The sequence below is a fragment of the Canis aureus genome, chromosome 12 (genome assembly GCF_053574225.1).
Source record: "Canis aureus isolate CA01 chromosome 12, VMU_Caureus_v.1.0, whole genome shotgun sequence".
Classification (NCBI taxonomy): Eukaryota; Metazoa; Chordata; class Mammalia; order Carnivora; family Canidae; genus Canis; species Canis aureus.
In genome coordinates, this window is record NC_135622.1 from 28,248,388 (window position 1) to 28,273,591 (window position 25,204).

At 37.3% G+C, this 25,204-nt stretch overlaps 1 protein-coding gene across 13 annotated transcripts in view; it reads left to right on the forward strand.

Moving 5' to 3' along the window:
* Positions 1-22,131, forward strand: part of ZC3H8 (zinc finger CCCH-type containing 8) — a 36,012-nt gene extending 13,881 nt beyond the window's left edge. For 2 of the 13 annotated variants that reach the window (XM_077843289.1, XM_077843294.1), the window contains exons 3-9: positions 2,852-3,086; positions 3,870-4,003; positions 5,617-5,739; positions 6,758-6,869; positions 8,046-8,155; positions 9,099-9,148; positions 18,967-22,131. In XM_077843289.1, the coding sequence (XP_077699415.1) occupies positions 2,852-3,086; positions 3,870-4,003; positions 5,617-5,739; positions 6,758-6,869; positions 8,046-8,155; positions 9,099-9,128 (744 nt within the window). In that variant the 3' untranslated portion in view covers positions 9,129-9,148; positions 18,967-22,131. Of the gene's footprint in view, positions 1-2,851; positions 3,087-3,869; positions 4,004-5,616; positions 5,740-6,757; positions 6,870-8,045; positions 8,156-9,098; positions 9,149-14,941; positions 15,021-16,425; positions 18,150-18,966 lie in introns of those variants that run through there. The other 11 variants (XR_013349260.1, XR_013349263.1, XR_013349259.1 and 8 more) reach the window with 11 other exon arrangements.
* Positions 22,132-25,204: the final 3,073 nt, after the last annotated feature.

A 25,204-nucleotide genomic window follows, 5' to 3' on the forward strand; every position in this document is an offset into this window, starting at 1 on the left:
GAGCAGATAGAGTATATTTCTGATGGGGCTTGCTCCCAAATGCCAGGATGTAGAGGACTTCACTCTGTGGTCTTAGTACCCACATAAGAAGACTGAGCTTTTATCAGACATTTTATTCAATTTCTTTATTCTCTTTTTTGCCTGTTTGAAAGTATTCTAGTAAAGGACAGGGCAGAGAGAATTTGTTACAATAGCTCTATCTGTTTTTATGTAGAATTTTTTTTAAATTTTATTTATTCATGAGAGACACAGAGAAAGAGAGGCAGAGACACAGGCAGAGGGAGAAGCAGGCTCCATGCAGGGAGCCCAATGTGGGACTCGATCCCCAGACCCCAGGACCACTCCCTGAGCGAAAGGCAGGCGCTAAACGCTGAGCCACCCAGGGATTCCCTGTTTTTATGTAGAATTTTAATTCATCCTCATTTATAGTCCCATTCTCACACTCCAGCCGAAGCCCAACCTCCCAATTATAACTTTCTGTTTTTCAAAAATTTGCCAAGAATTTGTTAAACTTTTCTCAATTACTGATGAGTGCACTTCATGTCCCCCCTACCCCCATTAATATTAGGGAGCTATTTTTACATTTTTGTATTTTTATTTGGTATCTCAGGAAGCCATACTACCTCAATAAATCATCCTGAATTAAAAATCATTTGCTTAGAAAAACCCTTTATTTAGACTTCTTCATTAAAGAGAAAAAGTTATAGTATATTTGTATACTTTCTAAATTATATAGAGAACAACAAATATCAAAGCAATGAGTTTATAGCTAGTTGCATGAAGAAAGTATTAAAGCAGTCATTTGTATTTTGTGTATTTCATTGCCCTCTGAAAAGTCATATCAATTAGTAATATTCATCTCTAAGTATAATAAAACAACATAGTTAATGATTATTCTGGTTTTGTTCATCTTGCCATGTCATTTCATCTCTTTATTATAAATAAATCAGACATGTTATCACCTGTTAAAGGGGGTCTGCTTTGGTACATAATTTTATGTGTAAGTGAGCACTAATCACTATTTAGATCATTGTGTTATTTTGATTCAGATATACTGAATCGAATCTCATCTCTGTGTATTTGACTAAGCCATACTCCATGGGAGCTGTTGCGTAATTGAAGGACTCTCCCTGTGCCCACTAAATAAAATTAAAGGCCCAAACCATGGTAAACATAATAATTATCACAGGAGTTAGCCAGCTTTTTCATAAAGGACCAGATAGTGCATCTTATCGTCTACCATACTGTCCCTGTCACAAATAAACAGATGAAGATAACACAGAAGTGAATGAATGGGTATGACTGTGTTCCAGCAAAACTTTGTTTAACAAAAACAGGAGGCCAGGCTGACATCTGCCAACCCCTGACCAGAAGTTATGTTTACAAGTTTGTTCCATGGTATTAGTTTTAAAAGGTACTCTTTCTTGAAAACTTGGAGACAGGGAACTTGATGGCGTGGTATTGTTGGATTGGTTAATAGTCTTGTCAAGTGTAATGAAGATGAGGTAGGTGTACATTGGAGCCATCATCAGGTTAGGAAACTTTCTCCCCTTGATTCTTCACTCAGGGAGCAAATTCATTTTATAGGCCTTAGATCATTCCTCTGGTGGTATGACTCCTAGATTTGTGTTAACCATCAAAAGTAAGCCATTAAGTTGGACCACCTAGTATATTTTATAATGGAGGTTTTCTGGTTTGTTTGGTTTGAGTCTGCTGCCTTCGTCAGTTGTGTGAAAGTAGATTAGAGTCCAGGTCCCAAAGCATGCTCTGGGGCAGGATGATTGGCCAATTTAACGGTACATATGTCATCTCTTCCTAACATCAAAATAGGAGCCCTTTGGCACTTGGACTTTTTTTTTTTTAATAAATCTTTTAATTAAAATGTATCCCAGATACAAACTGTAATTAGTTACACAACTTGATATACTTGTGTCACCAAGTGTAGACACCTATATCAGTACTTGAAAATTCTTGTACACAAAGTATTTTAAGTTGTCTGCTGTGGGTGTACCTGGTTGAGTGTCTGCCTTTGGCTCAGGTCGTGATCCCAGTGTCCTAGAATCAAGTACTTAATAGGCTTCCCACAGGGAGCCTGCTTCTCCCTCTGCCTGTGTCTCTGCCTCTCTCTCTCTGTCTCTCATGAATAAATAAATAAAATCTTAAAAAAAAAAAAAAGTCTGCTGTGATCATCTCAGGCTGACTCAGGGTCAACTGCCATACCTGGGTTCCTATTCCAGTGGGTGCCTATGTTTGATTACAACAACAGGGTTAGAAAACTTTCTGAAAGTAAACTTGCTTACAGAGAACTGGGCACTTCTTTGTTCCTTGTCATCAGTGTGCTGCCACCAATGCTGTGAGTTACAGGAAAAAGAACAGGTTTTGCTAGCTGTGATATATCTTAGTATAGTAGATTTTTCACTTGGGCCATTACTGTTTACTTGTTCTTTTATGAAATGACGAGTTATTGAATTAAACCATTTAAAAGCATAGTTGATGGAAAGGGAGAGATAAAATGTAAATTATAATACTGTAGTTCAATCAAATTATATCAAATAATTAAGATTTGGGGTTTACTCTTGATTCAGTAAAGTACATCTAGTGTACAAATTGAGAATTTTCCATCAAATTTTCTTCAAGGATGGATTTGTTGTGTTGGGTTTTGTTGTGTTTGTTTTAAATTCTGGACAATTTTAAATATTTAAGAGTAGAAAGAACAGTATACAAATCTCTATATACCCATCACCCAACCTCAGCAATGATCAGTTCTTGGCCCGTCTTTATTTCTTCTTTTTAACCAGATTGTTTTGTATCATGCCAGCTGTTTAAAATTGAAAATTTAATTTTTACTTAGTTTAGGCACTTTGGGAACTCTACAACATCACCAAAGAATTTGCAATATAGAAAATCAAGAAGTAAGGACTACGATGTGTATAGTGATAATGATATCTGCAGTCAGGAATCAGAAGATAATTTTGCTAAAGAGCTTCAGCAGTATATACAAGCTAAAGAGATGGCAAATGCTGCTCAATCCTTACCATGTTCTGAAGAATCAAGGAAGAAAGAAGGAGTGAAGGATACCCAGAAAGGTAGGGGTGAAACTATTTTGTCATTTAAAGTCTTTCTAGAGAACCAATCACTGTTATCCATATCTGGACTCGGATTTGGGAGTGGAGGGGATTTTCTCCTGCATTTTATCTCATAGTAAGATCATGCTTTCCATGGATCTCTACATCAGATGCGAGTTTACATGACCTGAAACTCCCCACCCCCCTCCTGGCCATTCAGTATACAATGCTTAGTTTGTAGGAAGAGAGTATAGGGCAGTTATCAAAGGCTTTGAAAGGGAGACTGCTTTGAAAGGGAGAGTGGTAAATTCTTAGCCTCTGCATATATGAAGGACAAGATATACCTGTTTGGGGCACGCCTACGTGACTTAGTGGTTGAATGTCTGCCTTTGGCTCAGAGCGTGATCCTGGTCCCTGGTTTGACTCCCACATCAGGCTCCCTGCATGGAGCTCCCTCTGCCTGTGTCTCTGCCTCTCTCTCTCTCTCTCTCTCATGAATAAATAAATCTGTATTAAAAAAAAAAACTTGCGCAAGAGAGGGAGAAAAAGGGAGGGAATCCTAAGCAGACTCTGCACCAAGCACAGAGCCTGACATGGGGCTTGTTCCCACAACCCTGAAGTCATGGCCTGAGCTGAAACCAAGAGTCAGACACCTAAGCCATTGAGTCACCCAGGCGCCCCTGTAGAGAATATTTCCTAAGAATAAATTGCTATTGTGCTTTTATGTTCTCATAAACTGAAATTAAAGTATTAACACTTAGTGTTTACGATTTAAACACATCAGATTAACTTTCTTGTTTTTAGCTGTTAAACAAAAAAACAAAAACCTTAAAGCTGTTCAGAAAAATGGTAAACAGAAGAAAATGAAGCGAAAATGGGCTGGTGCTGGACAGAAAGGATCAAACATCTCACTGCAGAGCAGTGGCTCACTGGAAAAGGTACAAGAGTATAGACATGCAGAAAGACACCTACATGTTGCAGAATTTTTATCTTACACTTCAGGGACAAGCCATAAGACAAGGGTTCTCTGATGGTGAAAAATGTCCTCACTGTCTTTGGGTTCTCCATGTCATCCCTTGTCACTGTTGCAGCTGCCTTCCTCTCACTTGTTAGGTGCCAGCACCATTGTGAAGCCTTAGTGTTGTGCTTGTTTACCTAAATACATGCACACAAATCCCTTGATTTTGGAGTGTTGTACTGTCAGTGACTGGAAAAACATGGGAAGCAAGGAGAAGATAAAGTATCTAAGAGAACACTTCAAAAGTCACGGAGTCTTAACAGAGTTTCTAGTATTGCAGTCTCTGTGGAAATGAAACATGAATATTCCTGAGCTTTAGCCTTCCAAAACACCCCCAACCCCTCCTGGTATTTTGATTTTGCTCTGTAGAAGGACCTCTTCCTTGGTCTGCAGATATATTCAGGATGGGACAATAAGTGACTACTGTGAACTCTGCCTTTCTCAGGGCTTCGAAACTAACCTTTTTTGTTATGCTTTGTCCAGAAGACAAGAGTTAAGGGTGGTAAAATATTAGAAAGTTCAAATATTAATAGACTGAAACATATTTATATAAAATCTTGCCTTGCTTCTGTATTTTACAAATGAGGAATTTGAAGCCCTGGGGGTGCAGATAACTGCTCAGAGTCACACAGGGCCAGGCCACAGCTGGAGCTTGCTTTCCCGACCCTGTCTGCAATCCTTTCATTTGGTTTACATTAACTCAAGTAATTTTTCAGCTGACAGCCCTTCTACATGAGGAACGAACTGTAAACATGTATGTTGGAGTTTAATAATATAGTCAAATAAAACCAAAGATTTATGCTGACACGTATTTATTAGACACGTAACTTTGATGGTGTTAAGTGGAAATTTGACATTATTACAGAGCAGATCACAAAAATGTAGTTAGGTCCCTTCTTTGCACACTGAATTTCTAAAACTGTATTCAGAAATTTGGTATGCAAAAGCTATAAATTGTACCACAAGTTAACAAACTAAAAATGGTTTATGTTTCTGAAGAGCTAAAATGTATTATGCAATTCCCCTTTCGTTTTTTATATAATAGTTGCCTTCTGTTTTTATATCTCTTTTGCCATCTTTGAGGTTATATTTGTTGTTACATTTTTTAATGTGAGCTGGTTATTATTCTCTGCTCTCACTCAGTGAGCATCTCCCTGAAATGAAAGATCACATTGCTTTTGGTTCACTTTATTGGTTTTAGTTTTGTCTCCATTGTTCTGAAGAGGCTTAGTCCTAGACTGGTTTTTATCACAAGGAGTAGCACTTTCATTAAAAAAGATTTTTTTATCCAATCTTTAAAAATAAGGGCAAAGTATAATAAAATATTCAAATTGCACAAACACAAATATTCATTGCTGGAATGCTATTGTAATTGGCAGAATATTTATTTTTCAGTTGATGTGCAAAAGTTCAAATCTTACAAATGAAGGCCAATTAAAAAGTTACAAAGGTAGTTAAAATAATTTTGTGCAATGGAATAAAATGTTTAAATTTCTATTTCTCACAATTAGTTCTTTGTTTTTGTTTTCAAAGGATGATAAACCTAAAGAGAAGCAGCAGCATGTGAGAATGAGTCAGGGATTCATCAACCAACATACGGTGGAACGCAAGGGGAAACAAATTTGTAAATATTTTCTTGAGCGGAAATGTATTAAGGTATAAAAACCTACGTAAGCAAAAGTATAATAAAATGTAAGGTATAGCAAAAATGTATTAAAGCTAACTTTTGTTTCCCTTAGATAGTCTAAAAGCATACCTATATATTTTTATAATTGTTTCCTTTTGGGAAAGATTAAACTAGAAAACTTTATTGAAATATTCTTTTATGTTTACTTTTTTTTTTAAAGATTGTATTTATTTATTCATGAAAGACACAGAGAGAGAAAGGCAGAGACACAGGCAGAGGGAGAAGCAGGCTCCAGGGAGGGAGCCCGATGTGGGACTCAATCCTGAGACCGCGGATCACGCCCTGAGCCAGGGGCAGGTGCTCAACCGCTGAGCCACCGAGGCATCCTTTTTATGTTTAAGAAGAGTTTTTTAAAAAATATTTTGTGTTAAAAATGTTTAGGACTTAACAGGATTTTAAGCAGTTAGGTATGGTGTAGTTATAAGATAGTTCTTTAAGAATTAGACTGTTGGGGATGCCTGGATGGCTCAGCAGTTAAGCACCTGCCTTCAGCCCAGGGCGTGATCCTAGAGTCCTGGGATCGAGTCCCACATTGGGCTCCCTGCATAGAGCCTACTTCTCCCTCTGTCTCTGTCTCTGCCTCTCTCTCTCTCTGTGTCTCTCATGAATAAATAAAATCCCTTTAAAAAAAATTAGACTGTAGTTTAAAAAAAAGTTTTATACTTTAATTTAATGCTTCTAAGACTTTCTGGGATCATTTGCTTATCTTAAGCTCAGTAGGAATTGAATGACTTGGGACGCCTGGGTAGCTCAGCAGTTGAGCGTCTGCCCTCGGCTCAGGGCATGGTCCTGGAGTCCCAGGATCGAGTCCCACATTGGGCTCCCTGCATGGAGCCTGCTTCTTTCTCTGCCTGTGTCTCTGCCTCTCTCTCTATGTGTCTCTTTTGAATAAATAAATAAAATCTTAAAAAAAAAAAAAAGAAAAAGGAATTGAATGACTTAATTGTGAGAAATAATGGCTTTTTGTTGTTCCTTCTTTTGGCCCAGGGAGACCAGTGTAAATTTGACCATGATGCAGAGATAGAGAAGAAAAAGGAAATGTGTAAATTTTATGTACAAGGATATTGTACCAGAGGTGAAAACTGTCTGTATTTGCATAATATCCTTTATCACAAGTTATAATAACTACTTTTTCTGAATATTTACATGAGCATTTTAAATATGTATAATTTTGAATGAAACTTGTGTTTTAGCTATGGTAAAATCATGTTATCCAAGCCCAACCCAGTATCAAAGTGGTTAAATTGTATAGATATTTTTTCCCCAAGAAAGAAAAGATAGATTCTTTAGTAATTCTCTCAAATGAAGATCCTTCACCTAGTTAGTACAGCAGCAAGTTCATAAGACCTATTCAACCCCCAGAAAGACTGTCAGAATTTCTGCTGTGACATTAACTGTGTTTATATTCATATAAGCTGCTTTGTTGTTTCTTTTTTTTTTTTTAATGATTTTATTTTTAAGTAATCTCTATACCCAACGTGGGACTTGAATTTTACAACCCAGAGATCAGGAGTTGCATGCTATGCCAATTGAGCCAGCCAGGTGCCCTCATATAAGCTACTTTGTTTTTTTTTTGTTTTGTTTTTTGTTTTTAAAAAGGAATTGCATAGTTTGGGAGTACTTGTTTTCTCTATATTCTGTACTGGATAGAGGTTAACTGTCCCTTAATTTGGTAAATAACCCTAACTCTTTAGTACAAATGGTGCAGATATGTTGTAAAAACGTGGAACATAAACATTTTAGGATAATAGCACCTTTGGGTATTACAAAAGTTGTTTTCCTTCAGTCATTCAATAGAAGGAATCTCAAATTCTAACTTGAGAGTTTTTTCCTAGAAAACAATATTGAAGTTGTTTAAATTGATCCTATTTTAAACAAGCCTAATATCTGAAGGATATAGATTTATAATATCTATGATTGTTATTGACTTTAATTCCCCCACCCCAAAAGAGTGGTTTAAAAATAATCTCATTTCTTAAAGTATTTGAAGTACACATTCTTTTCTTATATCAATGAAACATACCTATAGTTTATTATAAAAATAGATATGAAGAAAAAGTATCCTATGATAGCTATTAAGCTTGATTTATATAATTATCCTAAAATTAGATGTTTCATGTAATTCAATTAAGAATGTATTGTCTCATATTTTAAGAGAGATTTAGTGTTTCTACTACTAGGAAAGGCCTTTATATAGTGAAAATAAAATCAGGAAATTAATAACAAATTATTTTAGTTGGATTAAAGTTGTTCTCCTCCTTAACACTGGGATTACATGAATATCCTTGCAAGTTTTACCATACAGGAACAAAATGTTATCAGGGTGAATATTGTAAGTTTTCACATTCTCCACTGACTCCTGAAACACAGGAATTGTTGGCTAAAGTAAGTATAATTTTAACTTTTGTTTTTCTTTTTTAAAGAATATGTTTGAACTAAGGGTGAGAATTTGGAAACACACTGTTCTTTAAGGTTACTATATGGGACATATTAGGACTGACAATCTTAGAATTTATTTCCATTTAGAAAATTATTATTCACGTGTGTGTATTTTTTTGTTAAAGGAAAATTCATACTATTGTTGGTGAGAACATGCCAGTTTATACTTATTACTTATATAAGTATATGTATATGTTGTATGTTGTCATTACTGTTTTGTACTTATTACTTATATAAGTATAAACTGGCATGTTCTCAAAACCTTCAATATATTTCAACTTTAGTAGCTTTGCTAACCAAAGGAAAACAAAGTAAGTAGGAAAACTTGTACTCCTGTTATACTCTTAGAAGGAATGCTAAGAATCATTGGGTGGTAAATATTTTGAGTTACATCAAAACATAAGTAGTTATTTCACGAGTTTTCTTCAAATATGCTTTTAGTCAATAAGGAAAGATAAATTAAAAAATAATAGTCATTTACATACTCTCATTTTCTGTATGGTAGTTGGAATTAGTGTCTTCAAAATTAAATTGCAATATAAGTGAAAATAAAAGATTATCTTAGAACCAAGCCATACCGTCGTGTTGCAGAAGGTTCTCTTGAGTGTATGTAAATATTAGAAAGTCAAAGATGCTTATTTTTGGATATTTTTAGGTTATAAAAATGAAGGCTTACCCTGGAACTAAAATCATACCAAATATTTTGTTACTAGTATGAAATATATATGGAAAAAAGATAGATGTAAAAGTTATCTTTCAGGCCTTACAGTAAATATTAGACGATTACTAGAATAAATAGTATTGGAATCACTAGACAATTACAAGAGCATTATGATGTAGCTGAATTAAACATTGATGCATAAAAATGATTGATTTTTTTTCATATTAGGTTTTGGATACTGAAAAGAAATCATCATGAAAATAAAAGGCATAAAAAAGGTAAAATTAGCATTTAGCATGTTTCTTTTTTTCTCTCTGAAGCATCTCTAGAAATTGGCTTGGAAGCATAGGACTTTTCCATTTTCTAAAATAGAAATCTTTTTCTTTCTCTTCTCTCACTAAAAAATTACAAAATTTTTGATACATATACATAGATATATATGTCCACCTTCTTGGACCTGCTTCTCTCTCTTGGTTTGTCACTATCTTTTGTATTTGATGTACTAACTAGTCTAGTTTTGCTTGTGTTTGGATTTTATTTATTTTTTTAAATTTTTTATTTATTTATGATAGTCACACAGAGAGAGAGAGAGAGAGGCAGAGACATAGGCAGAGGGAGAAGCAGGCTCCATGCACCGGGAGCCCAATGTGGGATTTGATCCCAGGTCTCCAGGATCGCGCCCTGGGCCAAAGGCAGGCGCTAAACCGCTGCGCCACCCAGGGATCCCGTGTTTGGATTTTATAAATATTCTGTGTATTTATTGGTGACTTGCTATTTTCACTCAACATTACATTTCTTTTTTTGATGAGGTGGAGAAAGAGCATGAGTGAGCAAGCAGGGGAAAGGGGTAGGGGGAGAGGGAAGAGAGCATCTCAAGCAGTCTCCATACCCAGTGTACAGCCCAATGCAGGGCTTGATCTCATGATCTAGACACCTTTGTCAGAAATCAGTTGTCTATAAATGTAAGAATTTCTAGACTTTCAGTTGTGTTCTGCTGCTTTATATGTTTATCCTTGTATTTTATATGTTATGCTCTATATGTTGCTTGTTCCATGTGTTTATCCGTATATGTTGTCACACTGTCTTGTGATTACTGTGGCTTTATACCAAGTTGTTTTTTTTTTTACTTTTATTTATTTATTTTTAAAGATTTTATTTATTTATTCACGAGAGACACAGAAAGAGAGAGGCAGAGACACAGGCAGAGGGAGAAGCAGCTCCATGCAGGGAGCCTGATGTGGGACTCAGTCCCAGGACCCCGGGATCACACCCAGAGCCAAAGGCAGATGCTTAACCACTGAGCCACCCAGGTGTCCCATATATCAAGTTTTAAAATAAGGAAATATAAGCTGCCCCCAATTTTATTCACCTTTTTAAACATTGTTTTGGCTATTTGGTATCTTTTGCTTTTCCATATAAATTTTAGGAAAATTTCTGCAAAAAACCTGTGCTGGGATTTTTTTTTTTAAAGATTTTATTTATTTATTCATGAGAGACATACACAGAGAAAGAGGCAGAGACACAGGCAGAGGGAGAAGCAGGCTCCATGCAGGCAGCCCAACAGGGAACTCGATCCCGGGACCCCAGGATCACACCCTAGGCTGAAGGCAGCGCTAAACCACTGAGCCATCCGGGCTGCCCTGTGCTGGGATTTTGACAGAGATTTGCGTTGATATGTGGAGAATTGCCATGTTCTATGTTCTGTGAATATGGAATGTATCTCAATTTATTTTAGTTTCTCTCAGTTTTATAGTTTTCAGTGTACAAGTATGTTGTTTACACTTCTTGTGTTAAGTTTATTTACACATATTTTTTCCTCTTTGATGCTCTTGATGAATGGAATAGTTTTTATTTTTTAATTAAAAAATTTTTTAAAATATTTTATTTATTTATTTATTTGAGAGAGAGAGTGAGAAAGAGCAGGAGCTGGAGGCGGGGAGAGGGAGTAGCAGGCTCCCTGCTGAGCAGGGAGCCAGATGTGGGGCTCGATCCCAGGACCCTGGGATCATGACCTGAGCCAAAGGCAGCCGCTTAGCTGACTGGGCCACCGGGCGCCCTGAATGGAATGTTTTTTAAACTTCATTTTTGGATCATATATTCAGGTATAGAGAAATAGAACTGATTTTTGCGTTTTGATCTTGTTTCCTGAGACTTTGCTGTACTCATTTATTAGCTCTGTAGGTGTGTATGTATGTTCCTTAGGAATTTCTATATATTCTCTGAGAATAAAGACAGTTTTACTTCTTCCTTTCTAAACTGGATGCCTTTCTTTCTTTTGATTGAGTGATTTCACTGGCCAAAACCTCTTGTGCAATGTTACATAGAAGAAACAGTACACATCATTGACATTTCCTGATATTAGGCAAAAACCATTCAGCCCTTCACCATTGTGTATGATTTTAGTTGTAGGTTTTTCAGAGATACTCTTCATTGGTTTGAGGAAGTTCCCTTCTATTTTATTGAGAGCTTTTATTGTGGATGGGTGTTGGATTTTGTCAAATGTGTTTTCCTTATTTACTAAGATGCTCATATCATTTTCCCCCTTTATCCTATTAACATGATATAGTACATTATTGTGACATATTCAGATGTTAAACCAGTCTTGCATTCTTGAGATAAATCCCACTTGGTTATGGCGAATAACCTGTTTTGAATATTTTTGGATTTGGTTTGCTAATATTTTATTAAGGATTTTTATTCTATTCCTATATAGCTTTCTTCTCTTATGATGTCTTTTTCTAGCTTTGCTGTCAGGGTACTGGCTTCTTCAAGTGAATTGAGAGATGTTCCTTCTTCCTTTATTTTCTGGAAGAGGTTTTGAAGGATTGGTATTATTTCTTCTTTAAATATGTGGTAGAATTTACCAGTGAAGACACCTGAGTCTGAGCTTTTCTTTAACAGAAGATTTTACATATTGATTCAGTTTCTTTCCTTTTAATGGGTTTATTCAGGGTTTTTTTTTTTTTTTTTCCTTGAATCAGTTTTGGTAATTTGTATTTTCCTGTTAATTTTGCTATTTCATCTAAGTTGTCTACTTTGGTGGCATAAATTTATCCATAATATTGTTTTATAATCCTTTTGAGTTCTATATCAAAAACATTTCTGTATCAAGAAGAGATTTCTGTGTCAAGAATTTTGAGTTCTATATCATAGTGATGTGTCCCCCTTTTATTCCTCATTTTGGTACTTTTAAGTCTACTTTTTTTTTCTTGATCAGTGTAACTAAATGTCTGTTTTGTTGATCTTTCAAAGAACCAACTTGATTTCATTGATCTCTATTTTTTTTTAATTTTTATTTATTTATGATAGTCACAGAGAGAGAGAGAGAGAGAGGCAGAGACACAGGCAGAGGGAGAAGCAGGCTCCATGCACCGGGAGCCTGACGTGGGACTCGATCCCGGGTCTCCAGGATCGCGCCCTGGGCCAAAGGCAGGCGCTAAACCGCTGCGCCACCCAGGGATCCCCTGTTCTCTATTTTTTTATTGATATCTAATCAATTTTTAAAATTTCCTTCCTTTTGCTTACTCTGTGTTTAGTTTGCTCCTGTGTAGATTTTAGAGTCAGTTTCCCGAACCCCTCTCCCCCCAAGCAAAGCAAAACAAAAACAAATGCTTTGGGGTTTTTCTTGTTTTGTTTTGTTTTTAAAGATTTTATTTATTTATTCATGAGAGAGGCAGAGACACAGGCAGAGGGAGAAGCAGGCTCCATGCAGGGAGCCTAACGTGGGACTCGATCCTGGGACTCCAGGATCACGCCCTGAGCCGAAGGCAGGTGCCAAACCGCTGAGCCACCCAGGGATCCCCATTTTGGGGTTTTTTTGATAGTATTTCTTTAGCTGTGTACATCAGTTTGGAAACAATTGAGAGCTTTTTGAAAGTGAGTTTTTCAGTCCATGAATATGTTGTCTATAGTCTTCAAATGTTTTTTTGATAAAGTTATCATTTGCCCCAGTGGGCCTACACATTTTTGTTAGATTTTTTTTTCCTCAAATACTTAATAATTTTGGATGTTATTCTTACTCCTATTTTCAAAGTTGATTTTTCTGAATTGAATTAGCAACTTTGCTAATTTCTCTGTTAAATTAATGAGTAAATGTTTCTGGATTTTTCTGTAGACATATCTGCATATAATGATTTTTATTCTTTTTGCAGTTCTTATTTATTTATTTTTATTTTTATTGTTGACTAGGCCTTATTAGTACAAGATTTTAAAAATATCAATTATATTGAAGTATACATTATATATAATGTACCCATTTTAAGCATACAGTTCAGTTCAGTTAAATATATTCACATTGTTTTGCATCCAATCTTCAGAACTTTTTCATCTTGCAAAACTGAAACTGTGAACCCATTATACAGTAACTACCCATTTCTTCCCTCCCCCAAGCCTTGGCAACCACCATTCTCCTTTATGTCTCTATGATTTGGATAATTCCAGGTACTTCGTGTAAGTGGAATCCTGGAGTACTTGTTTTTTTGTGACTGGCTTATTTCACTTAACATAATATCCTCAAGGTTCATTTACGTGGCATGTATCAGAATTTCCATCCTTTTTCAGGCTGAGTAATTCTCCATTATATGTAGCTACCACATTTTGCTTACTCATTCATCTGTTGATGGTTACTTGGGTTGCTTCCATGTTTTAACTACTGTGAATAATGCTAGTATGAACATGATGTACATGTATCTTTTTGAAAGCTCCTTTCATTTTTGGGTATATATGCAGATGTGAAATTGTTCGGCCATGTGATAATTCTGTTCTTAATTTTTTAAGGAACCACCATATTGTTTCCATAGTAGCTGTACCATTTTGCATTTCCACCAGGAATGCGCAGAATTCCAATTTCTCCACATTCTCACCAAACTTGTTACTTTCTTTTTCTTTTTTTATTTGATAGTAGCCATCCTAATGGGTATGAGGTGGTAGCCATTTCATCATAGTTGTAATTTGCGTTTTCCTAATGATTAGTGTTGTTGCACATCCTTTCAAGTGCTTATTAGCCATTTGTGTATCATCTTTGGAGAAATTCAAAGGCTATTCAAGTCCTTTGCACTATTTTGAATAGCGTTTTGTTGTTTTAGGGTGTTCTCTGTATATTCTGGATTTTATTCACTTATATAGGACTTGCAAGTATTTTCTCCCATTCTATAGGTTGCCTTTTCATTCTGTTGACAGTGTCCTTTGATGCACAAGATTTTAAAATTTTCATGAAGTCCAGATTGTCTTTTTTTTTTTTTCCTTGTGCTGCCTGTGCCTTAGGTCTCATATTTAAGAAACCATTGCAGAACCCAGTGTTGTGAAACTTGTATCCTGTCTTTTCTTCTAATAGTTATATAGTTCTAACTCTTAATTTAAGTTTCTGATGCATTTTGAGTTAATTTTTGTATGAGGTGTTTGGGAAAGATTCCAACATCATTCTTTTGCATTTGGATATCCAGTTTTGCCAGCCCCCTTTTTTCTTTTTTAAAGATTTATTTATTTATTTATTCAGAGAGAGAGAGAGAGAGAGAGAGAGGCAGAGACACAGGCAGAGGAAGAAGCAGGCTCCATGCAGGAAGCCCGATGTGGAACTCGATCCCGGGTCTCCAGGATCACACCCCGGGCTGCAGGCGGCGCTAAACTGCTGTGCCACCGGGGCTGCCCTGCCAGCCCCATTTTTGAAAGGACTGTCATTTCCCCATTGAATGGTTTTGGCATCCTTGTGAAAAATTATTGACTATGTATGGAAAGGTTTATTTCTGAGCTCTGTTTTATTGGTCTTATATGTTGTCTTTATGCCAGTACCATACCATTTAATTATTGTAGGTTTGTAATTAGTTTTGAAGTTTAGAAGTATAAGCCTCAACTTTGTTCTTTTTTAAAATTATTTGGCTCTTTGGGGCCTATTGAAATTCCATGTGAATTTTCAGATGGATTTTTGTTTCTGTAAAGAAGGTCATTGTGACTTCGATAGTGAATGCATTGAAGCTGTAGATCACTTTGGGCACTATTGATGACTTAACTATATTAAGTCTTTCCAATTCATGAACATAAGATGTCTATTTATTTATGTCTTTATGTTCTTTCAGAAATGCTTTGTAGTTTTTATTGTACAAGTCTTTCACCATCTTGGTTAAGTTGACTCCCAAGAATTTTATTCTTTTCGAGGTATAGTAATGAATTATTTTCTTAACTTCCTTTTCAGATTGTTTATTATTATTATTATTATTATTATTATTATTATTATTATATAGAAATGCAACTGATTCTTGTGTGTTGACTTTATATCCTTCTATTCTTTGAATTCATTTATTCTAACTATTTTTGTGGAAGCTTTAAGATTTTCTATTTACAGGTCATAGATTTTACATATAGATTATAGATACATAGATGAATGGTTTTTTAAAATTTAAATTCAATTAATTAACATATAGTGTATTATTAGTTTCAGAAGTAGAGTTCTGTGTAGATGAATGTTTTCTTTACATGATAAAATATATTATACTTTAGTAAGAAAGTGAGCATCATACTTAATTGGGAAACAGTGGGGGCATTTCCGCTAGAGGAGTTTGTCTAGTGGGACTGTCCGGTTTCTGAAAGTTAAATAGAATTCACCTCTGAAAACATCTGTATCTGGTGCCAGTTTCATTTAAGAATGTTCTTGGGTAACCCGGGTGGCTCAGCGGTGTAGTGCCGCCTTCAGTCCAGGGCCTGATCCTGGAGACCCAGGATCGAGTCCCACATCGGGTTCCCTGCATGGAGCCTGCTTCTCCCTCTGCCTGTGTCTCTACCTCTCTCTCTCTCTCTCTGTGTCTCTCATGAATAAATAAATAAAATCTTAAAGAAAAAAAGAATATTCTTGATGAAAGTTAAAATTATTAATGTTGTTAAACCTCAATTCTTGAGTAAATGTCATGTCAATATTACCTGTAGCGAAATGGGAAGATGTATAAAGTATCCTCAAGGAAAAACATTTGTGTACTATTATCTTAATTACAAGCTGAATTAGCTGCATTTTTTCATGAGTACTCGAACAACTGAGGGGTCAGCAAAGTTTTTTTCAGATGTGGATGTTTGGCAGGTATTTTTTCACAGATGAATGAAGTGATCCCATTACTTCAAGGAAAATAATTGAAAATATTTGTTATCAATGATAAAATTCTGGCTTTTGAGCAAAAAATTACAATTTTGGAACATTTGATCTGCTTCTGTATGCTTGAAAGCTTTCCTATACTTTTTAGTAAGATTGGTTGGTGATATTAAAGACTGGTGATATTTTAAGATGTGTTTTAAATAATGTACAATTCAAACATTTGAGAGGTGTGCATAAATTAATAAGCTAATATTTTCCAAATAAGTAAGGCATGATGTTACAAGGTTATGCATGAATTAAACATCCATCCAACCTATAATATAGATTAATGGGTTTTAATATAACAGTACAAAAAGTTCCTTCTTGTGGTTTCAGATTTTATATTGCAACTGGAAATTTAATTGCATTTGCTTTTAGTATTTATTTGCCCACCATTTCATTTTTTTTTTAATTTTTTTTTTTTTAATTTATTTGTGATAGTCACAGAGAGAGAGAGAGAATGAGGCAGAGACACAGGCAGAGGGAGAAGCAGGCTCCATGCACCGGGAGCCCGACTTGGGACTCGATCCCGGGTCTCCAGGATCGCGCCCTGGGCCAAAGGCAGGCGCCAAACCGCTGCGCCACCCAGGGATCCCCATTTCATTTTTTAGTTTGTCTAAGTTTTAACCTTTCTTATATGTAGTATATAGTTGGGATTTGTTCTATGAGCCAAATATAAAATCCTTTCCTACTTTTGATAGTGAATTAAGCCCATTCACATTTATTGAAATGACTGAATGTTTAGGTTAGCTTCTGTCATTTTATATTATAGTTACCACATAAATTATGTTACAAATATATGTTTTCCCTCTATGATGCATTTTTTTGTTCTTTTATAAATTTTGCTTTCTTCCTCTTTTTATTCTTTCTGTTCTTTTAACACTTTTTAAAAAAAGATTTTATTTATTCATGAGAGAGAGAGAGAGAGGCAGAGACATAGGCAGAGAGAGAAGCAGGCTCCATGCAGGGAGCCCGACATGGGATTTGATCCCAGGACCCCGCTATCACGACCTGAGCCAAAGGCACATGCTCAACCACTAAGCTACCCAGGCGTCCCTCCTTTTCCACTTTTATCCAATAACTCTTATTAAATTTCCATTAAAATTTCTCCTATCCTGTCTTAGAGTCTACATTTTTGACATGATCTCTTTTTTGTATCATTTTTGAGATCAGCCAACTCTTGTTTCATTACTTGTATTCTTTTGTTCAGTTTTTTTTTTTTTTTTTTAAGATTTTATTTATTCAGAGAGAGAGAGAGAGAGAGAGGCAGAGACACGGGCAGAGGGAGAAGCAGGCTCCATGCAGGGAGCCTGACGTGGGACTTGATGCCGGGTCTCCAGGATCATGCCCTGGGCTGAAGGCGGCACTAAACAGCTGAGCACTCCCGGTCTGCCCTTTGGTTCAGTTTTTGTCTTAGGTTTTGAATTTCAAAATCAGGTGGTTTTTTCATATTCCTAAACAGATATTTAATTCAGTTTGGATTTCTGTGTTACAGTTCTCTGCTGGTGCATGGTTTTTTTTTGAGGGAAGGGAGTAGGGGTGGCTAAGTTGGTAATCTTCACTAGCTGATGTGTTTTTGTTGTTTTTTTCCTGTAGTTTTATATAGATGAAGAGTACTTATGACTACGCCCGTTCAAGACTTGGAGTGGTTTACAAGCGTCCTCATTTAAAGCGCCCTCTTGTGTCATTATCATGTTGTGCATCTTCTTTAATGGATGATGCGGATGGGACAGAATCTAGTGTAGAAGTGAGGGGATTAGTCCTCACCAACTTGTTTCAGCCAGTGGAACAGGAGAGTAGCATACATGGCAGAGATGCTGGCTGGTAGGCAGATGTTGTGGTAGTAAATTGTATAAGTCTTTTCTGATTGAGTTTTGTCAATAAAATAGGAAGCAAGATTAGGCTGAGTGAGGATGAAGAGATCTAGGAGATCGAAGAGAGAAAACTGTTAGGTTTCTCTAAGAAGACATTGGGATAATAGGTAGATAACTATATGGTTAGATCTTTTCATGTCATTAAATACATTTGCAACATATTTTTAATGGTTGCTCACAGTTTTGTTTTATGGCTTAAATTATGGATTTATGATATTTTTTAAAAAACCACTTTCTTGTTGCTTCCAATTTCTTACTATTGTAAATAAAATGGAACAATGTCTCTTGCTATACCATTCCTACACTTGGAGTTCTTAACTTTTTTGTTGTCAAGATATGGAAATGGTTATCTTTCTCATTGGTTCATAAACTAGTGAGATTGTACACTTGTGTAAAATGTAAATTTTAGAAGTGTGATGATATCTTTAATAGTCAAAGGCAAAATTCTTCAACCACAATCATGAGGTTCTAAATATGTACTTTTATATAGTGGTACTAATTATTATTAGAATAATACTGTGAGACTGAAACTGTCATTATCATATTGTTGTATTGCTGGGAAAAATAATAGCATCACTAACTTGCTGTATACACAGAGTATATACCAAAGGTAGTGAATTCTTAGCCAAGTCCATTTGAAAATATGAGTCAGTTATTTTGCTTGTAACCTAGTCCTGCCAAAGCAAGAAAGGGAATTGCACGTACTTCAAGCAAAGGTTTATCAGACAAGACCTAGGAAAGGAAGAAATCAGGATAGACTCCTGATGCCCTTAGCATCTCTTCATGCCCCATTGCTGTCTCCTAGGTTGATTGGTTCACTTCCTGGTGGTGGCTAGGGTGGAGGGCAAGACAGTGCACTAAAAGCTGCTATTGGTGGAAGACACAGAGGAGAGAGGTTGAGTTGATACTTCAGAAGGATCCGTTAAAAAAGTCTTTAATAATTTAATAAAATTGTGCAAAGGAGTAATTATATTACCTGTAGAATTGATACTTTGTATCTTTTAAACATCACATAGAACTCAAAGGATTTCCAGATCCTGTCATACATAGCTCACCATTCTATTTTTATTTTTTTTATTATTAATGTATTTATTTATGATTATCACAGAGAGAGAGGCAGAGACACAGTCAGAGGGAGAAGCAGGCTCCATGCACTGGGAGCCCAATGTGGGACTCGATCCCGGGTCTCCAGGATCGCGCCCTGGGCCAAAGACAGGCGCCAAACCGCTGCGCCACCCAGGGATCCCCATAACTCACCATTCTAGAAGGTCAGTTTTATAGCAAACCTGTATGTAAGCTAACATTGGTTAGCAATAAGCAACACTTGTGCACACTTACCATCTGTGGGCACAATGCTTTTTTAATACTGTTTAACTTTCTTGTATAAGCCATATTACTCTCTGAGGTGGATAATGGGATCAATGGCATAGAAAAGGGAATAAATAAGAACATTTACCTTCTATTTTTTCTGTTTCCATGAACCTTAAAAAGTCTTATATTTAATCTTCTATGACAGCCTACAGTTTATTTCCTTATAATGTTATCTCACATATACTTTAATACTGATGAGGTATAAATTTTTACCCATAAAGTTCATGTATAAGAAAAAAATAAGTTTATATTCTAAGTGGCAGGACTCATCATCTTACTTGTAAACTTAGAAGACCAAGCAGAGGTTTGAGGGGCTGAGAAGTCAGAGAAGTTAAAAAAAAAAACTCTTCCTTTACAACTTCAATTTTAAAGAGGCAAACATATTTGTGTTCGTGAACTCTCTTAACTTCTGTTAAATCAAGTTGAGGAGAGACCCCTTCACACCTAAAGCAGCCATTAGGCTGTGGGTGTCTTCTATCTAGGTGGTTATTGCACCCTCTTTCACACTTTCTGACTTTTCTGCTCTCTAGCTCACTCTCTTTTCCTCAGTTAGAGCCCATTTCCTAGTGTCCTGCTTTAGCCATGTCCCCACCCCGAGCAGTACTCAAATCAAGACCCATTTGTCCACCAGGTCTTCAGTGCCCTATGGTATGGCCATCTCAGCTGTACCCGTTTAGTTCCTGCCGACATGTGCTCCTCGCTTCTCTTCTGGTTTCCTCCTGTGAGGTAAATATCCCTGACCCTTGATGCAGCTCAGGCAAGTACCTGAGTACTAAAACCATAATTGGTCAGAAAAAATTCTGGACCAGAACTATAAGACCGTTGTGATAGGAAAGTCTGTACATGGATTTCTGCATCATTTAGCCAGCACAGTGATCTTGGCTATCTTAAATTTATCTCTGCTTTTTTTTTAGAGCCAAAACAAAAATGACAAACTGGCTATCTAACCTCTCATTATCAGAATGGAGGTGGGATGTAAAACCTCACCTCTCCTAATAATTCATGCAAACAGTTCTTACGTGGGTCTACTTCATGAGTAGAATGAACATAGTTGTAATTTCTAAGATTCTTTGTGACAGGTTTCCTGTAACTTTTTTTGTGGTCAGTTACTAAAAGCCACAAGACAGCAAAACTCATTTTTTTTTTTCAGTTGGTAAGATAATAGAAGTCGAACTGTACAGTCTTCTAGTGTTTCACCTTGATCTGGTTGTAGAACTTAAGGAATTCAGCCCCAGAGATGTTAAATGACTTGTCCTTTGTCTTAATAGGCTTCTTGACTACCAGCACAAGTGTGTCAATTCACTGACTGGTTTTGATAACCATCATACAGTGATGCATGTCTGTTTGATAAGCATAACCATTGGAGGGTTACTTTCAAAGATTTCTTCTGAGCTATTGCTTGTTGAGGTCAAAATACTATGATATGATGATCTGGCCTGAGGAATATGGGGTTCATACTGCCAATTAGAAGCACAAATGCCACATTTGGGATTTAGTGAGATCAGAATATCTCAGGTTAAACACCTGCTGAATGCTAGGATCATACATAGGAAATCCTTTTCAATACCTGTTACAGTCCTATAATAGGGAGTATTATAGCAATAGTGATTGCTATTGCTATTTACAGATAAGAAAACCATGTTTGTAAGAAGACATTACCTGCCCTGAGTCTCCATAGCTTATATGCTTAGTTGCATACCATTACACGTTTTCTCCCTTTCCTAACAGAATTTCAGTTTTGCTTAGGTGTCCTTCTTTCCTCCATAATACCATCTGTGCTTTGTAGATGGTGGGCTCTGGCTTCAGCCCTTAGGGTTGTATCAACAAGGATCTAAAGTTGTGGTTCCCAACCTTGGCTTCACATTTTAATCTTTCTAAAGAGAAACTTAAACAGTGATGCCTGGAGCCTACTCCCAGAAACTCTTGATTTTTTTTGGCAGAGGGCAGGGTACAGGGAAGCCTGGGGTGTGGACATGAGATTTTTGGTAGCTCCCAGGTGATTCTAAAGCATAGCCAAGGTTGAAAACCACTGGTCTCAACAACTAGGAAGTGCCATTCTTGCAATAGCTGGTTTGGGCTTGAACTATAAATACATGTCCTCTGGTACACTTCTGGGAGAGTTAACATCTCTTAAGATACACAGGAGGTTAGACATTGCCATGTCTAAATATGACACCAAGAACTGATGTTGCTGTCTTATGACCTCAAGGGGAACTAGCTAACCAGCCAAAGTGACAGAGAAGGAAGTTGGGAAGAAGCTGGGTCCTTGATGACAACTGAGCCATGGACTTCACCAGCCTTGCAAAATATCAACCTACAGATTTTGTTATACCACATGAATAACCTATTTTCTTTACTCTTTAAACCATTTTGATTTGAGTTCCCTGTTACCTACAGCCAAAGGCAAGCTAGTAAATGTGAGCCAAGAATCAAACCTCCATTTGTCTGCAAAAGTTCACATTTCTCTCCTGACCACCTTCTTCACCGAAGACTGTTTTCGATCTCTGCTCCTGTGGACAACACAGAGTAAGAAACAGGTGTGAGAGAGGAGGAAACGTGACAGTGGGCAGGGCTGTGTTCCCTCCCAGCATGGAACAGAAACTGGGAAGGAATAAATATATTTAAAGGAGAAAATGTACATGTTAGGAGGGATAAGATGCCCAACTCACCTCAAAGTGGCGTCAATTCCTGTGAAATTTGTAACACTTTTCACATTATTTAAAAATAACATAAGAAAATAGTAGACGTATTTTTCGTTGCTATGTGTTATTCTGGGATATGTCTTTATTTTCATAGTTAACATCTCTGCAATTGGAATTTTACAGTTGATGGAATATCACATTTTACTCAGCAGGTTATTTTTTTTTGCTGGTACATAATAAAGGGTAAATCTTGCCAAGAAGTTAGTGACGTTTAGATTTGAATGTAATTTTTTAATTGAACTTATATATGTATATAGTCAAAAGTTTAATATAAAATAAACTTCTGAAATTTATTTTGGATTAATAAATTATGAAAACATAAAAAGGTTTCTTAAATGAAGCAGAGTGGCTGGCTCTCTGTCTCCCAACTTCCCCTGCTCTCTTTGTGGTTGGCAGAACTCTAAGATGGCTCCGAGATACTTTGCCCCTGGTGTACACGACCTGTTTAACCACTTCCTCCATAGGCATTACTCTATGATGGATTTCACTCCCATGATTATTTTACAGTATGTGTCAGAGATGAAGTGGTTTTACTTCTGATGTAATTGAGGTCTTAAATCAGTTGGTTTGGAGTTTAATCAAAGGGGAGATGATCTCAAGTGGGCCTAAGCTATAATTGTATGAACCCTTAAAAGAGACTTGGTCCAAAGTTTAGAACGGAGCTTCTCCCACTGGCCTTGAAGAAATAAGTTGCCATGTTGTGACAGGGCCTTGTGTCTAGAGCCGAGAACAACCCTCAAATAATGTGGAAGAAGTGCCAATCACCTGAATAAACTAAGGACAGGTGTTCGGGCTCATTTTGTATATTCCCACCCCAGGCCTCTGAGGAGCTCAGATTCCTTCTAACTGGGAATATTAATTATAATCCAAGATGTAGGTGCTGGGTATGCTTAGTGCTATTGAGTCTGGTCAGATGAAGACAGGCCCTGAGAATATAGTGTAAACTGTCACACACTTCAAAAAGCGACAGCCTGCGGGGAATGGAGCTTCTGAGGAGCTCCGAATCTGTCCTACCCTCTCTGGTGACCACTAGGGTTAGGGTTCTGGTTTTCACAGTTACTGTAGTTGTGGGGCTGTTAATCTTCAAGGCTGCTGTGGAGCTGGGGAGAGAATGAGCTTAGGGCAAGTCATTGCCACAAGGCATTTTACCAAGATTCAGCTGTTTTTCTTGAGTACATTCTCTCTGTTGTAAGCCTTTAATTTCCAGAATTCTGAAAAAAATTGGTTTTGACTGTTTTTGCCATTTCTCTTGTGCCTTATATGGAATGGTGGATTTTTAGAGATTTAGTTTGCCATTCCGGAAGTAGAAACCCTGGTTCACTTTTAAGTATTGTTTGACATCATAATACCTTCTCTTCTCCCCCCTCTTATCTGCACTTTAGAAATATTTGTGACTGGTATGAAGACTGAATGTGTGCCAGCTTCTACTCTTTTTATTTCAGAATTCCCCCTTTTCCTGCCTTGCCATCCAGGGACTCATCTTTCTGGCAGGATACTCCTTGTTCCTGAGTTTTTAGGACTTCACTCATGTTCCAAATTTTTAACTACCTTTTTTAGGAGTTCCACAGAAGTGGTCTTATTTACCATTCACATCAGTAAGTCTTAGATAAATATAAATTTTATATCCTAGCTGAGTCCTATGCAAAAATACTTCAAATTTATTTGCCTCCATGTGTTGTTTGGCAGGTATATTTGTTACATAATAATATAAACTAGACTTTAATCTTGGACTTCCTGAACAAATTTGTGATTCAGCCCCATATCTGCTGACACACCAGCTCTTTTCAGCTTTCTGTATGCTGGCAGATTGCAAGCCAATTTAAACTTCCATGTGTAGCTGAACTCTGTTAGGTGAACCCGGAATCAACAGAAATGCTCCTTATTTCAGCCAAATGCACATAAAACAGTCATTTCAGTCCATGAAGAAGGAAAACCTGGTCCCAGTGAATTCCTGATTGTCTCAGAGCCTGAATGCCTGTCCTTGTGCTGCTGTGAAGGGTTCTATGTTCTCCCCAAGCTGGGGAGATGATGTGCGCGGCCACTCCGGAAACAGAAACCCGCCTGGCCTCCCCTGGCCCCTGCCACTCTGGCCTGCCAGCAGTTCTGCAGGGCTGTGTTCTTTGGGATGCACCTCCAACCAAATCTGTACGGGGTGGGGGGGGTGGGGGGTGACATGAAGAATGACTCTGACTTTTTAAACGGGGTGTGCAATCCCCCTTGCCCCATCTAGGGGCCAAAAGGCAAGACAGAGAAGAGGGTGCCCTGTACCAAAAGGAGAGACACTGTGCCCATGGCCTCTGTTTTGTTAAATCTCAGAATACCATAGCTGTGACTAGGCCATGGTATGGGAGCTGCGTGAAGGATTGTGAAACAGCCTCCTGGGCCCACCCTCCAATCAGCAAGACTTCTTGTTCAGCCCCCAGGTCAAATCCCAGATTTGGAAAATAGGGTCCTGGACGTCAGGCATGCCTGCAGGTGTTATTCCTCTTGTTGGCCTGCTCTCCCCTGAGGCCTGGCCCACATCTCTGTCGTCAGGGCCCAGCTTTAAGGTATACCAGGCATGGCGCCCTTCATCCTCCACCCTTTCTGGGCTCAGCAGCCCTGGCACTCCTTGTCCTCAGTTGTCCTCCCTGATATTCTGGAAGCAACACAAGAGCATTCAATGTCTCTGTCTTATTCATGGCTGGATTCCCTGCAAGGATCAGGTGCATAGAAGACCCTCATTCAGTATTCATTAAATCATTATCAAAATTTATTTTTTTTAAGATTTTTTTTAGTCATGAGAGACAGAGAGAGAGAGAGAGGCAGAGACACAGGCAGAGGGAGAAGCAGGTTCCATGCAGGGAGCCCGACATGGGACTCGATCCAGGGACTCCAGGATCACACCCCGGGCTGAAGGCGGCGCTAAACCACTGGGCCACCAGGGCTACCCCTTATTTTTTATTTTTATTGAATTTTGTAAAGTTTACTGAGTGATAGTACAAAGCTCCCAAAGAGGAAGGGGTCCTGAGCCCCCCCCCTAATTTTTTTTTTTTTTTTTTTTTAAGACAGCACATGAGCAGGGGCTAAAGTGTCCTGAGCATGTGTAAGGTAGACTGGGCTATGCTATGTTCAGTAGGTTAGATGTATTAGATGCACTTTTGACTCATGATATTTTCAACTTAGAATGGGCTTATAGCCATCATAATTCAAGGAAGGTCTGTATGTGACATTCACTTAACATGTGACAGGCCTTTGAGGCTTTGCAATTTTACCTAAATGCTACCCAGTCTC